This window comes from Aspergillus wentii (assembly GCF_001890725.1).
Source record: "Aspergillus wentii DTO 134E9 unplaced genomic scaffold ASPWEscaffold_6, whole genome shotgun sequence".
NCBI classification, from domain to species: domain Eukaryota; kingdom Fungi; phylum Ascomycota; class Eurotiomycetes; order Eurotiales; family Aspergillaceae; genus Aspergillus; species Aspergillus wentii.
Window position 1 is genome coordinate 421,754 of NW_024467837.1, and position 14,308 is coordinate 436,061.

The following is a 14,308-nucleotide window of genomic DNA, read 5'->3' on the forward strand; positions in this document are numbered from 1 at the left end:
GCTTAAAGCTATTTTTATAAGTATTATTATATACTACATCGAAGAGCCTGGCCAGATGGTTATCCAGTTTGGGAGGAACTTGACGACCCAACTCCGTATATTCTCTGTAGTAATATCATGTCCAAAGATACATACATCTCCTGCTACCTCGAATGGGCACCTCACCAACCAACCAATTAACTAGAACAGCCCCCTTTTTATAGGAATATGCCGTATACGTCTACAATCATCACAAACGCCCCCATGAAGCATTATCATCACCATCAAGTCATGCCTTTTCACCCTGAATCGTGGCAACAACCTTCCGGGTGTGTCGACTAGCCCGGAACTCCATGTACCAAATACCCTGCCAAGTACCCGTTGCCAATCGACCGTTAGAAATGGGAATGTTGACCGAAGCACCGATCAGTGCGGACTTGATATGTGCCTAACCATGAAACCAATTAGTTAGTACACCTTTCCCACACAACTCACATGAGTAAGGCTGTAAGGCTGGGGAAAACAAACCGGCATATCATCCTCCCCTTCAGCAGAATGTCTATACAAGTTCCCCCTCTTATCATACGGCGCGATCCGCTCCATGGCATCGGCCATATCAGCCTGGACATCGTCGTCCCAGTTCTCGTTCAGCGAGAGCGCGCAGCTAGTGTGTTGCACGAACAGGTTGAGCATGCCGACTTTGTAGTTGCGGAGTTCGGGGATCTGCTCGAGGACGTGGTCGGTGATTAGGTAGCAGCCGCGAGCGCGCGGGGGGAGGGTGAAGGTCTTTTGGTGCCAGGACATTTTTGCTGGTTATTTTCTTTATTTTTTGGAGGAAGTGTTGGGGAGGAGGATGGGAGCTGGGTTGTTGTTAGTTGGTGTTTTGTTTTATTTTTGATTTTTTGTGCTGCGGGGTTGGTGGGATAGAGGATGAGGGGGGAAGGTGAGGGGGATGCAGTGCAATTGCTGCAAATGTTGGATTTTTGGATGAATTCAACTGGATCGGAGAACTTACAGTCTGTGATCAGCTCTAGATAGATGTTTGGTAAAGTGATGAAGTTGCTTGGTCTGGCTGTCCTGGATTATCTCTGGTGGGGAAGCGGCAGACTTTGGGGCGTCGACGTCATTTGGTTGGATTGTTTGCAGATGCGAATAACATCAACACTTGAAGTATACAGAGAGTAGGACTCATAAATATAGGTAATAAGAAACAGACAGCCACTTTCGCTGTCATGTATATGTTGATATTTGTACTTGTATACTACAGTACAGTTAAATTATATATATCCCCAACCTCACGAAGCAAAGCTTGCTCATGAATAAGAGGAGGATTACTACTAGCATGTCCCTAATCCGCACTCCCAAGCGCCTTTCCAGCATCCGTCGAATTATCAGGTCGAACGTACAATCTCTTGAAATCACTCAAATCAGAATAACAAACCAAAACCAAGAACTAACATAGTCTTCTGACTAACATAGTGCCACCAATACTGACTACGGAACGCACGATCCAACGACCGGCTGGCTGGATCATTCCACCCCGTGTTGCTGGTGTCAAAGTGCGCATGGTTCGACCAGGCTACATATACCTTGTGGTGGTCGTTGCTCCTGACGCCATTGGGGTCTTTGGCGTCGCCGGGCTTGGATCTGGGCTGTGTTGAGGGTGTTTTGGATATCGGCCCAGGCGACGTTGTGGTAGTCGCTGTGGGCGGAAAGAGGGGCCCGAGATGGTGCCCACATGTTGTTTCATCTTTAGAATGGATTATTATGACTCTTTCCCCGTCGCTGGAGTAATTGTAGGCTATCATAGAGTTAAGAAGGTGGAAGAGGTAAAGACCCAGACTCACTAGTCATACCCAGCCTCGATACCATCGATTTTCGCACCATCCTTCTCAATCGATCTGCGAGTTCGACGCCGCCCTTTTTGAGGAGATCGGTCATGTCGCTGTCGGATATCTGCGTGACAGCTGCAGCATGGCTGGCTGCCAGGGCTCCCGCAAGGGTGGATTGGTTGCAGATTCTCATGTTTTAATTGGAGTAGTTGGCCTATTTCAGCTCGCATAATGATTCGCCCTCTGCTCTAAGAGCCAACCATCGGGGGGGGGGTTCAATGTTTTTAGAACAGACTCAGCCACAGCAGATGAACGTGGGAATGCCATCACGTATTTCCTAAGTAGGAATAAAAAGGTGACATGGTGAAGTCGTCTCAGTGTCAAATCGGATTGCCCCGCTAAACTTCGCCGACGATCACATCCAACAAAGGAAAATGGATTTCTAAAAACGACTTAGAAATTATCCTAGTACATGAACTGTTGATAAACCTGCAGAACACGAGGGGGTTGTAAAGAAGAGCGTGGGATGGACGTGGGAGCGGAGTCGACCATTGCCCAAAAGGGCATGACGAGTGCATGCCGGACGAGGCATGCTCTTTTCATTGATTGGCGCCTCCAGAATATTCGAGAAACCGTTTCTTTACGATCTAATCGTCCGGACAGATCCACAGGGTGGGTAATGGGAAGTGGATGTCTCAGTTTGCTTTTTCTCGCATCTATATCCTGCTGTCTTCCAATTCATGTTGTTGTTTCAACTCACCCTTGATAAAACATGGCTGAATCATTATGCAAAAACGGTGTACATTATCATTATTCCATTAATCATGATTGATACCCAAAAATTGACAGATATTGAAATTCTCCTGCCTAAGATATAGACTTTCATCATCGCCATAGATCCCCTCGGCTTTCTCGTCTCCATCCCCCACTGCTCTTGGGACGCTCTTCTTCTACAGGCACAGCAAGGAACCCGCCGAAGCCGTTGCCTACCAACACACTCTTTCTCGCATCACCGCCCCAGGACCGACTCAACTGTGCCTCGTGGAAACTAACCGGCCGTGTAGTGCTATCCCGACGACCCCGCGTCGAGATTGGTTCATACGGAGTAAAGTTCCACTCCAGTTCGTCCAGGCCTTTACTATATACATTGAGTGGTTGCGACAGACCACCCATGGAAAACTCGGGCCCCTTTTCGCCGCCTCCAAATAGTCGCGGGGGAGGCGCAAGCAAAAGTGTTTCCGGGAAGGTCGCATCACGGACATAGAGGTCGCGTAGGGTAGGGAGAGAGTTGGACATAAGCGAGGAAATCAAATAGGTATAGTATGAGTTTGCGGCTGGGATCAGGCCGCGGGGACTGGTGTTGGAAGTAATCTCATAATGTAGCATAGTAAGTGACCTTGATGCCAGTGGTGGCACCTTTTCTGCCGGAAACGAGCGGGCAACCTCTTGGACGATTGAGAGCTCAAGGAGTCTCGGCGCGATAGCGAGAATCTGATGCAGGGCCGACGGGACAACCCCTGTAGACGAGAGAATTAGATGCTGCAAAGCATTTCGATTAGCTGGAAGAGCCAAAAACGCGGCAAGCCCGCTTGCCGTAACGTTAGGGGTATCTCGAAGGGTTAGCCGTTGGACGGCTGGAAACGCTGGCAGAGACGTAGAGGGGATAAAGCAGGAATCGTCAAGCCACTCAAGGTCGTCCAAAGTTAATTCACGAAGTTTTGGGAAAGACGCCAGAGAAAACCGAAGAATATTGGGCTCAAGCTGTAGTCCAGCCAATTCCAAGACCTCCAGGTTCATCCAGAGGTGAGATCCGGGCAGTTGTGCAAAGCTCCCCTCAGAGCCGTGGCGATAGCTTGTCCGACGGAGATCCGGACATCGTGCCATCAGCTCCTGTTTCAGAGGAATACAAGATGCATCGTCATGGGATATTCCGGATGGCAAGTCCACATATCGAAGATTGGGTAAGACGGAGACGGTCCGTGCGATTTCGGCCTTGTTGGCCTCTCGGGTCATATACGGCATACGGAGGGACAGAACCAGGTTTCCCAGGCCCTGCGATTGTCGAACAGCTTGCATTAGAAGGTTTAAACGGACTTGCGGCGCATCGATAGGGTCGCCATTGCGATCAAAAAAGGAGCGGCGTTTTCGCTTGGCGGCCAATTCGACTTCGCGTTCGCAGTAATGAACCGGATCGATACGAATATGGGTGTAACTAAGGAGAATACCAGATTAGCAAAACCAAACAAAAAGATCAATTCATTCAGATGGCATTCTCACAGTAAATTCCGAGCCTCTGTAAACCAGCGCTTACACACCAACGCAGAGTGTGCCAGATCGCGCATGTCACAGAGCATGCAGCCATCCTCGGTCATGGACTCCTCGGAAGTGTTGTAGCTGTCATCCGCCGTATGAGGACAGACAAAAGTGAAGATGCGCGCCAGCACATGTCGAGGCAGGTCTTTGGTCAGATCCCGACCGACCACACGGATAGGCAAAGGAGGAACGCCATTCTGCTTGTCGATGTGGAGATTGTCATAAGTGACTGCGTTCCCCGCACGGCTCTGAGATTTGGAGCGCTTTCGAAACCGGCTGAAGAAACCCATGATGATCCAGGTCGCTATTGAAAAAGCCTGGAGAGGGAGAAAGGCATTGAATTGCGATGGGAAGTGGAGGGGGAGGGAGGGGGAGAAAAGAGAAGGAAGATAATGAACAGCAGGGGAGGACTAAGAAGGGAAAAAAAAGGCCTGTAAGAATAATAATGCATGCACCCGCCGTTCAGACCAGTTCAGGGTCCATTTATTTGATCGACCAGAAGACATCATCACCATTCAAGAACAGACACTAATTTTATGCTGATGCTTTCTCTTCTGACCGGTCAATCACATCCAGGGACTATTTTCTTGGCTGGGGATGCTGGCAGTGTGCCTCCAAAATAATGTGACCAGATTATTTCTATTTATTCCTCCCAACCGCCTGCCGATCGCTTTGTTTCCCCATTCGGATCATCCTGTCCCTCTCAGCCTTACAATTGGACCTTTGCTCCCACAAAAAGATGCAGGTACTTTTCAAAGAAGAATAATAACAAACACCCCCTGAAGGGCAATTCTTCCACCAGCCATCGCTGCGACGTGGCAAAGATAAGGGGCGTTGCAACGCGTGTGCGGGTGTTTCATCGGACAACCTTTCAACCTCCGTCCGGGAACCAAGTGGAGAGAAAGCTGGAGAATCGGAGAGAGCCACTGTCCAATGTTGGGAGGTGCAATGATAATCCATTGTGTCCCAGGGGTGATCATCGACTTCAAAGGAAAAAGCAGGTTACGCATCTTGCAGAGATCAGCCCTTTGACAGTTGCTATTATTGGCCCCTTTCAGAATGTCTTGGATGCCCGTTTTTATGGTTGCTGAAACCTGGATTCGCATCCGTTTGATCGTCTACTGAATCCCATAAAACGATAATAAAATGGGTCGATGGATATAAGGTTGTGTGTCTGAAATTGGGTCTGTTGACATCCCCATGACATCATGGGGTCATTGATGCTATTCCCGTCCTGACAGTGTCATGCCTGGAGATTTCCATCCAAGACATTTTATGCATATGCAACTTGAGACGATCGATTGGGATATCTGAAAGGCAGAATCCCCCACGCGGCATCTAAAAATGGACAAAACCGAACCTGGAAAGAAAGGGCACTTCCCTACTAAGCCGGCCGTCACCGACATCGCTCCCGAACAAGCCATTGACTTTGAACAGTGGAAGCATCGCCCGCCGTATCAGATACAAAGCCCTGATGAATTTGGAGAAGCCAAATGGAGTGGAAGCTGTCAATGTGGTCAGGTCACGTACAAGATAAGGCAGGAGAAGCCGTTGATTGCCAAATACTGTCATTGCCATGGGTGTCAGGTTATGCATGGTGGGTTTCTGATTTACCAAAGTGCCAAAGGTGCAGATATTGATGCATGCAGGTGCGCCGTTTCAATGGTCTGCGGTCTTCTGCAAGCCCGACATATGTTTTGTCAAGGGTGCTGAGGGCCTTACGTTCTATTCCTCCTCTCACCGGACGAAAGAGTATGAAGCTCCCACCAAGGTATCTTGTTCTTTTTGCAAAAGCCCCATCATGGACGAAGGACGCAATATGTGCTTGGTATTTCCAGAGTTGATTACAATCGGGGATTCGGACGAGGAGCATTCAGCATGGCGGAGGGCGTTTGAACCAATGTACGTCTGCTCTGTTCACGATGTGGCGCTGTCGACTGACCAGAATAGTTGTCATATCTACTACTGTCGACGAGTAATGGAAGTACTAGATGGAAAGCCCAAATGGGCCGGCATGGACGACGACAGTGAATTGATGGATGATAACGGGAACATTTTGAAATCCGAAGATGAAGATTGATAACACTACTCCGTATACTGATGTGCTATGTAAATTATATAATGAGGCAATACTAACAACGTCAAATTAATCCATCTCATCCGGCCAGTTCTCTGGTAGATCCAAACCACGCCATGTCCACTGCTCGCCCACCTCCTCCTCGCTCAGCTTGCAAAGTCCGTATGTCTGACAATAACAGGCCCGCTCATCAGGACAGCTCTGAGCCGGTTTCCCAAATATCACTATACCGCGTCAGCGTCACATACACACCATCAAAAGGAGACATACTATGCCACAAATACTCAAAAATTCTCCCCGTAATATCCGATGGCAAATCCGTCTTCACCAACCACTCCCTATACCGAATATACTCCTCCACCGGTCTCCGGAGAATCACCTCCCTCGACACAGCAAACTGGCTACAACACGGCGTGCCCACTTTCTCAGGAACGCTCCTCCCTGGGAACAGCTCCATGAAACTATTCGGGAACTCCATCGCCGTCGGATGGTCGAAGTCATTTGGTCTCTCGCGGAGATATCGGGCTGGTTCGAGCTCGGCGGGACATCCGAGGATATTACTGCAGCGAAGATTGACGTAACCGGTGGATTTGACAAAGGTGAAGTTGAGGTTTTGGATAGAAATGACGGAGTCTCAAAATATTATCAGTAGGATCTTGGGATGAGATAAAAGGGTGAAAGGCAGACAGACCGTAGAGAGGATTATCGTTGTGCCATTGATAACGGCCATCATGCATAAACACCGCCATCTCAGGTAGAGTTGAATATCTATCGATGAGATATCTGCTTCTGTCAATAACACCATCCAGTGAGCAAGAAAAATTCAATCCATAACTAACGTCAAATAAACCATCGCTTCATTCCCCTTATTTACCGGCACCGTCAACTCAGCCTTCTCATCATCAACCCGATAAATATTCCACCTCCACCCAGGCAGATTCTCGCCCACCCAGGACATATTACTGCGACGTGTAGCCGCAAAGACCAATTCCACTCGATAACCGTCACCCCCAGCGCGAAACTCATCCAGGATAGATAATTTCGAACCATAGCGGCCCAGAGCCAGCTGGTATAGCCCGAGAACCATGCAAAGCCCTATAATGGTATACGGGAGGAGGTGTCGGTATCGATATCCCGACGAGCCATGGACGTGGACATGTTGAGGTGGCCGGAGATGCTGGCGTATTGAGGGGCGAGAATACATGTTCTCATGATTTTGAAGAAAAGGAGAAAGGGAATTTTGAATTGGATTGTGGGTTTTATATTATTTCTCGTCGTTGTGCGTCTTATCGGGATTGTGACGGTTTCAGTGGGAAAGGTTACATGGACGGACTGGGAGATGTGTAAACAGTACAGAAAGGAGATGGTGATAAGGATGGTTTGGATATAGAATATGATATATCAAAGAGAAGCTATATTTACGAGTTGAATAAATAAATAGATTTAGTTGGGGATTCAGGACTCGATGATGCCATGACTTGATAATAACCGTGGTCCATCGCCACTGATGTATATCTGATATACGCAAGTAAACAGTCTATATTTAATATTGATTGAAATTCGAGATGGCTATTTATATGATATAAATCTAATATAATATAGATATAATATTCTGCATATTATCCTGATCAAGTTGTGGTGCCTGTTTGTCCGATTCACTATAACATGTCATAATGACTGCCCGCATGGAATTCATACATGCACTGCATTCTATCGATGAAAGACTTTATCAAAGTCTTTTTTATCATTTCAATCTATACTTTGGCTTATTTCTTTATTATAATATCTAGTAGTCTTTGTGTGGTTGTATATATGGCATCGTCAGCGTCATCTAGATCGAAATCAACACTCCATCTTTATTATCGTCCGGTATAATTCCAAACTATATTATTTTTTATAAAGCTTCTTACTATGCCATAAAATTGAATATAGGCATCCGAAGGGATTGCAGGCGGAAATGCCACTGTTGTTGACTGCTATTGTCAACGCAACTGCCTGCCAACGGCTATACAACTCTACAGATAATCATGACGAGCATTATGGTCATCATGGTGATAACTTTAGGCAGACGATGGCTACCTACAACAATTAACTACCAGTATAAAAAGCCCTCCCAGTTTGAACTTCATCCTGGCATCTTCATCCATCTTTCATCTCTCTGATCCTTCATATATACAGCAACAACCATCAAAGACACTCGTTAAAAACCATGCCATTCATCATGCCTCGTGGTTATAAAAAGGTCTTCTCTTTCTGCAAAGAGAAGATTCAGTCTTCCTGCAAGAAAGAGGGAAAATCCCCCTCCAACTCATCTTCTACATCCTTCCACTCCTCATCTTCATACCAATCTCGCCCTCCTCTCCTTCGATTACCAGCCGATCTCATCGAAGGAATCACCTATTTCCTCTCTCCCGCTTCGCAGGTCTCGCTGGCCCTGACCTGCAAGCTTCTTCTGCAGACCATCAACGCAGACAACAAACTGCAAAAGTCTAAGAAGTTGCAGGATAGCAACACATTTTACCACACCAAAACCCTCGATCCGTGGAGCCTGTTCTGTACCCACCGTTGGGCGCTGCTCCTCCTGCTCGAGGATGATAAATGGCGCTGCTGCGCCGACTGCAGCAGCCTCCATCCTCACAAGGAATTCCCCTCCGCAGAGCTGGACAAACCAGCTCACGAGCGAAAATGCGGACTGGGAATGTCAGCGGGGTACATCGACCTCTGTCCCTGCTACAGACTCACATCCCGGAAGCTGTGGAAGTTATTCACCCAGCTTAAGACCGGCGTCAACCGCCCCATGTTGGGCTGGACTACAGACGGCGTCAGATTCTCGCATACATGCCAGCATAGCCAGGAGTGGTGGTCCATCGACATGACCGTCACCCTGGGCCTGAGCATCGACAAAAGCGAGGTCTACGTCAACACCAACTACTCGATGCCGGCCATCATCATGCACAGCCCCAAGCTGCGGGCAACAGTCCCCTTCAGCTGCTGTCGCAGAGCAAACGTCCTCCAGCGCCTCGTCGACATGACAAGAATCGACTACGACATCAACTTCGGCTTGCGCCGGGCATCTCTCGCAAACATTCAGCGCAGACAATGCGAGTTGTGCCCTTCCTGCAGAGTACCCGTGAAGGTCGACCACAAGGACCACGGCCGTATTTACTTCCGCACGTCACGGGCTTTCAGCAAGGGCATGTTCCGGTACAACAACCAGTTCTGCCCTCATAGCTCGTGGTTCTCTCAGTGCATATACGAGAACAAGACTGAGCTGCAGGAACATGTGTTGATGTTCAATCATAAGAACACACACTGGCGTGAGTCGACACCATACACGCCTGGAAATTTATTGGAGGAGACCAACGAATTGGAAGAGATCAATTCGATACAGACTGATCTGTTACAGTCTGATTTGTTAAGAATCGACTCGGCAATGTCCTTGGCCATGTTGTTTAATCGTGGCCATTACTTTGGAGAAGAATGGTACTGAATCAATCATGTACCATATACGTATATATCATGTACTGGGGATGTTTTGTTATTTTGTTAGAGATGGAAGATTTGACTTATCTTACTCATGTGTGTATGTGTGTGTGTATAAATTTGTGTCACCAATGGAACGATGTTCAACCTTCCACATCTATAACTTTTAATAGAAAAGTAAATGTCTATATTGAATAGTAGAAAGTAAAGCTATATAGGGTGAACTTGTTGTTAGCTCTACCTGCTAGATCTTTGGAATGAGGCTTTGGCCTTGTTGATGTGATAGATTTAGGCAGACACAAAGGGTGTTAGAGGATGGAATATAGACATCATCTGTGGTGAAGTAGTTCTCGAGAATATAGGCACGTTTTGGTGGTATAAGCCTAATGATAGCCAGCTTGAATACAATGCGGCCTATATGACTGCAGTTCTGATTGATTAGGTCAGGAAGACTCTAGTCATAAAGTCCGATTAGGGCTCGTTTGGAACAAGAAAAATATGGGTGGAAGTTTCTTCTAGAGAGTATATTGGATCAGGATACTGTGTATTTATGTCAATAATCATGAATATTGTATTATGTGATGAAAAGAAATGCCCTATTCAACTAGAAAACCTCTCCTCTCCTATTCAAAGACCAAAAGGCCCAGGCAGATAGCCTAATACCAATCGTTCGGACTAATAGACCATCCAGAAGCATTACCAGTGATAGTAAGGTCAACATGCTGCTTCACCAACTTGACCGTGAAGTCGTACATGAACTTGGGCATCTTCTCCATCAATTTATTAAGCACTGCACCATGATAGCTCCTGAGCTCATCAACAACCACGTTAGCCACCACATCTCGCAAAGCGACGTCGGGGGAGAGAGCTGGTTCGTAAATCAGCGAGACGATATGGTATAATCTATCAGATTTGGATGCGTTAGCAGATGGCAGGCACTGCATATTGGCCTTGAAGTTTCTCTGGGACAGCTGCTTCAGCCCTCCAATCAGGAGACGGTCTGCGAGGACGTAGAGATTGATATCCATCCAGACATCCTGGTGCCAAAACCGTTCTGCTTTCTGTCAGAAACTGTGTTCCATCTTGTCATCAGAATACTTCATACCTTGGGCGTCTAGCTCCCCCGCGTTATGAGGCAGAGCCGAGGGTGGATAGTCGCCAAACCGAGAGGGCTGGTAATGACCAGTGTAGAGGTAATCGACCATCGCCTGAACTACCAGCTGATGATCCTGAAGCTCGACCTTGCCGGAGAACGATTCCTAAGCAAAGAGAACCATTAGTATCAGAAAGAATCATATCCCAATGCCTTCATCTTACAGAGAATCCCGAGCCACACGCTTTATCAAAAAAGCCTGATTGCGAACACACAATCGCCTTGTGAACCGGGAAGGATTTTTCGCCACACAAGATCGTCAAGTCGCTGTATTTCCCACTTCTGCGGATTCTATTCGATTTGATTCAATTAGACCAGACGACGAATACCATCTCGTTTCCTGGTGTACTTACGAGGAGATAGCCCCAGTCAGGTCTGCTTTGTAATCGTGTTGCATCGTGAAGAGTTGATCTAGATGGTAGTCTTCGTCGTCAGAGTCCATGTTTCTTTCTGCTAGAGAGCTGTCATGCCTGTGCGAAAGAATATCCAAGAAGAGGGGATGAGGCTATTAGATGACCAAAATGGAGATTCTTAGCTGTAAGGAAGTAGAATAAAGAGAACAGACACTGATTAGGCTGCTATGGGAGAGGAAGGATGAAAGAAAAGGTCTGGCAGGTGTCAAAATAAAGACTTGGGATATTCACTCTGTCTGTTTTGTGAATTGTCAAAATCACTGGTGAATGCCATGTGATTTTTTCCTTTCAAAAACATTTGATATCGAATGAAGTTGAACCGGATTCTGCTTTTCCTAAGCTCTCTTTATATCTCTCCAAATAACCATACCCAACAGATCTCTGTCATACTGGAACTTTACTTTCTTATATCCACATGCTTCTTTTAAGAGAGTAAATTTATCTTCTATAGAAGTGGTCTTTGGAGTAGTTGCTGATTAGGAAATTGCTACCTAGCATGTGTCTATCTAACACCAAGTAAGCCCATCCCCAACAGCCCAACATTCTCAGTTCTGTAACTTTGCAACAGGAATCCTACCTCATTACACAAGTACCTCGTTTTAACCTCTTGAATCTCAGCATGATAGTGACAAAGAAACGTCAGAGGTCCGGGGATTATTCAATCCAGAGTTCTGAGCAACGCCTACCGAGAATCCAACGAACAAGCACCAAACGGAAGATCTCCTAGTCGGATTTCTAGGACCAGAGTCAGAGTGACAGCAACCCAAACTACCTGTTCTTGACCACCTTTCATCAGGCTGCACGCTATTTTACTTTCTATGTTGCCTGTAGGTTCACGCCGTCCCTGACAGCATAACGGATACGTCTTTGTGATGGAATGGGAAAGCCGTCTTTGGAAACTTCTAGGCAATACCTGCCCAAAAATATGCTGTTGGCGCTGGTCGAGGAATAATGGTATGAGCATAACGACCTCTTAAAGAGCTTTTATTGGTGATTGCATCGAAACAAGTCAGGCGAGAAGGGGCTTACAAGATTCGGGACTTGGAGGATGAGGAGGAAAGTTTTTAGGCTTGTTGTCACGAGGAACCCACTTTGTGTCGAGTTGGTCTACTGTTTCTTTAGTGGGAAGGATACATGTATTATCAGGGTAACAGAATCATAAAGATCTTTCGGGAACCGGGCTATCTGGTGCCCGCTCAGTAGACCGGACTGACAAGGCCTATTCACTGCTTCGTCGTGACCAAATATGAAGCGACGTTGGTATCTTCACTATTTTCTGACAACTTTCTCTTCCTATCACTTTCTTGTCACTATCACTCTTTTGCCCATCTCTTTTGGGAACTGTCTTTTTGTCTAATATTCATTAGATGCACCAGATATCAGGTTACTCTCTGGTCTTTCGTTCTCTAGGCTGGAATTTTGCAACAGAGCATCTGTTCTTCCTTCGATAGAATACCCATAACCGATTCTTGAAGAAGGACAGACTGAAATAGCAACCGAAACTCTTAGAGCAGCTATTTGCCATGGAGCCTGATGGCGAAGAGTTCCAGTGGATATCTTGGATTATAGCCCCATTTGTACGGGTATGCAGGACGACCAATAATAGGATCTTGATGGAATGCGAGAAGGTATTTGTTGGAGAGGATAGCAAGGTGAGCTGGGTCAATCGAGTCCAACTGCATCATCTGTCAGTCTAAAGCTTACACTTCACATTCTCGGACTAGGAAACCGAAATCTTACAGCTGTGCCTATAATCAAAGGTGACTTCACGATCGCCCAGAGAGCAAAGTGTGCCCTATTCTCTGCAAGAGTCAGATTCCCGTTTCCAACCTCTAGCATGTCAGGGTCTGGGTGGCCCCAGAAGTCGACATAGTTCATCATGAAGGAGTTTTCGTTGGCGATGTCTGATATACGACTCCAGTATGCTGCTTGTCGTCAGATAAGCTGTCCAGAACGATTAGTGTTGGGACTTACGCGTGATATCCCCTGACATTCTCCAGGAACTGCCCGTCTCATTTCCCCATTGATTGACGTCGGCTTGGCCCCATTCACACAGCGAGTATAGGATAGTCCTATTGACGCTTAGCAGCGCATCGCGCATCTTCTCATATCGATAGGCCGTCTTGGATGTGCTCCAGTCGTACCCTTCTGGTGCAGGGTTCTCGAGGTCTGGACAAGTACCATTGGGATAGGTTTGCGAGTTGGTTGAATCAGGTACACAAGCAGTATACTGATCCGTCCAGTTCGTGGGTACTCCACAGTTGTCGTATTTGAGGTCTGACAGGTTGCAGTTAGCTAAATCCATCTCATCCATAGGGTCGCCTTACAATCAATTCCCCATTCAGCGAAAGTCTGAGCATCGATTTCCTCATATCCAAGACTGGCTGGATATCCAGCACAGGTTTCTGTTCCGGCGCCTGTCAAGGTCAGATAAATGCAATACGCATACTATGAACTTGGAACGAAAGACATACTACTATAAATACCGACTTTCAAGCCAAGATCGTGAATCTCACTGACGACACCCGCGATTCCATCAGGAAACTTTTCTGGGTCCGGTATGATGCGATTCGTGGTGGTGTTTCGTCCGTTTTTGATAGACCAGCAGTCGTCAACTATTTACATCAGTCAAGGGTTGTATTAGACAGGGTTGCAGATTGAAAGTACTGACTGTTGACATATTCATATCCTAGATCCTTTAGACCTAAGTTCACCAGCTCATTGGCTGCAGTCAAGATTTTGGTAGCATTGATATCACATCCAAAGGCATTCCATGAGTTCCAGCCCAGGGCAGGCAATCTTCCCTAATATGTCTCAGATCATCTACTCGATCCGACCAGCGAAATAATTAGGAACATACCACACCGTTAGGTCTGACGAGGGCATTCGTGACAGGAAGTAGAGACAGCAGTGCTGTCCGTACTGGCAGATTGTTCAACATCTCAAAGAGGCTTCTTCGTTCATATAATACGGATGACACATAGCTAAGGCTGCGCAGACGGTTCCTCGCATGCTTATATAGTACAACTCTCCGGAGCGGGGAAATTCTTCGACCTAC

The 14,308-nt window shown here is 46.9% G+C and overlaps 8 protein-coding genes across 8 annotated transcripts; 2 read left to right on the plus strand and 6 right to left on the minus strand.

Moving 5' to 3' along the window:
• Positions 1-63: 63 nt before the first annotated feature.
• ASPWEDRAFT_61053 (YjbQ family protein) lies at positions 64-1,230 on the minus strand. The gene is made up of 2 exons (XM_040838554.1): positions 508-1,230; positions 64-427 (listed from the first exon to the last, which is right to left on the minus strand). The coding sequence occupies exons 1-2, from the start codon at positions 781-783 to the stop codon at positions 269-271; spliced, it is 435 nt and encodes a 144-aa protein (XP_040686455.1). The 5' UTR covers positions 784-1,230; the 3' UTR covers positions 64-268.
• A 95-nt stretch (positions 1,231-1,325) lies between these two features.
• ASPWEDRAFT_185257 (uncharacterized protein) lies at positions 1,326-2,201 on the minus strand (the record flags this gene model as incomplete). The annotated part of the gene is made up of 3 exons (XM_040832071.1): positions 1,836-2,201; positions 1,455-1,780; positions 1,326-1,390 (listed from the first exon to the last, which is right to left on the minus strand). Exons 1-3 carry the CDS (start codon positions 2,002-2,004, stop codon positions 1,328-1,330), a joined length of 558 nt encoding a protein of 185 aa, XP_040686456.1. The 5' UTR covers positions 2,005-2,201.
• A 495-nt stretch (positions 2,202-2,696) lies between these two features.
• ASPWEDRAFT_29924 (F-box domain protein) lies at positions 2,697-4,414 on the minus strand (the record flags this gene model as incomplete). Its single annotated transcript, XM_040833342.1, has 2 exons — positions 2,697-4,023; positions 4,089-4,414. 2 exons carry the CDS (start codon positions 4,412-4,414, stop codon positions 2,697-2,699), a joined length of 1,653 nt encoding a protein of 550 aa, XP_040686457.1.
• A 1,054-nt stretch (positions 4,415-5,468) lies between these two features.
• Positions 5,469-6,204, plus strand: ASPWEDRAFT_174225 (GFA family protein; the record flags this gene model as incomplete). The annotated part of the gene is made up of 3 exons (XM_040831197.1): positions 5,469-5,721; positions 5,774-6,026; positions 6,075-6,204. The coding sequence occupies 3 exons, from the start codon at positions 5,469-5,471 to the stop codon at positions 6,202-6,204; spliced, it is 636 nt and encodes a 211-aa protein (XP_040686458.1).
• Positions 6,205-6,270: 66 nt separating this feature from the next.
• ASPWEDRAFT_114947 (DUF3431 domain-containing protein) lies at positions 6,271-7,288 on the minus strand (the record flags this gene model as incomplete). Its single annotated transcript, XM_040828536.1, has 4 exons — positions 6,271-6,425; positions 6,472-6,834; positions 6,893-6,984; positions 7,041-7,288. 4 exons carry the CDS (start codon positions 7,286-7,288, stop codon positions 6,271-6,273), a joined length of 858 nt encoding a protein of 285 aa, XP_040686459.1.
• A 575-nt stretch (positions 7,289-7,863) lies between these two features.
• ASPWEDRAFT_592704 (uncharacterized protein) lies at positions 7,864-9,837 on the plus strand. Its single transcript, XM_040838441.1, has 2 exons — positions 7,864-8,299; positions 8,380-9,837. The coding sequence occupies exons 1-2, from the start codon at positions 8,229-8,231 to the stop codon at positions 9,689-9,691; spliced, it is 1,383 nt and encodes a 460-aa protein (XP_040686460.1). The 5' UTR covers positions 7,864-8,228; the 3' UTR covers positions 9,692-9,837.
• A 503-nt stretch (positions 9,838-10,340) lies between these two features.
• ASPWEDRAFT_174228 (BTB/POZ domain-containing protein) lies at positions 10,341-11,279 on the minus strand (the record flags this gene model as incomplete). The annotated part of the gene is made up of 4 exons (XM_040831198.1): positions 10,341-10,738; positions 10,790-10,943; positions 11,002-11,128; positions 11,191-11,279. 4 exons carry the CDS (start codon positions 11,277-11,279, stop codon positions 10,341-10,343), a joined length of 768 nt encoding a protein of 255 aa, XP_040686461.1.
• Positions 11,280-12,325: 1,046 nt separating this feature from the next.
• On the minus strand, positions 12,326-14,300 carry ASPWEDRAFT_42819 (glycoside hydrolase family 27 protein). The gene is made up of 7 exons (XM_040835869.1): positions 14,111-14,300; positions 13,922-14,054; positions 13,725-13,865; positions 13,578-13,667; positions 13,225-13,527; positions 12,991-13,175; positions 12,326-12,926 (listed from the first exon to the last, which is right to left on the minus strand). Exons 1-7 carry the CDS (start codon positions 14,189-14,191, stop codon positions 12,765-12,767), a joined length of 1,095 nt encoding a protein of 364 aa, XP_040686462.1. The 5' UTR covers positions 14,192-14,300; the 3' UTR covers positions 12,326-12,764.
• Between the last annotated feature and the right edge of the window lie 8 nt (positions 14,301-14,308).

Bases quoted from the DNA above. Each gene is read 5' to 3' on its own strand.
- ASPWEDRAFT_61053 (XM_040838554.1), bottom strand. From the start codon at position 783: ATGTCCTGGCACCAAAAGACCTTCACCCTCCCCCCGCGCGCTCGCGGC. The intron at 428-507 runs GTTTGTTTTCCC...TTTCATGGTTAG, and splicing joins AAGGGGAGGATGATATGCCG to GCACATATCAAGTCCGCACT.
- ASPWEDRAFT_42819 (XM_040835869.1), bottom strand. From the start codon at position 14,191: ATGTTGAACAATCTGCCAGTACGGACAGCACTGCTGTCTCTACTTCCT. The intron at 13,866-13,921 runs GTCAGTACTTTC...TGATGTAAATAG, and splicing joins AGGATATGAATATGTCAACA to TTGACGACTGCTGGTCTATC. The intron at 13,528-13,577 runs GTAAGGCGACCC...GCAACCTGTCAG, and splicing joins CGCTGAATGGGGAATTGATT to ACCTCAAATACGACAACTGT.
- ASPWEDRAFT_592704 (XM_040838441.1), top strand. From the start codon at position 8,229: ATGACGAGCATTATGGTCATCATGGTGATAACTTTAGGCAGACGATGG. The intron at 8,300-8,379 runs GTATAAAAAGCC...TCATATATACAG, and splicing joins CCTACAACAATTAACTACCA to CAACAACCATCAAAGACACT.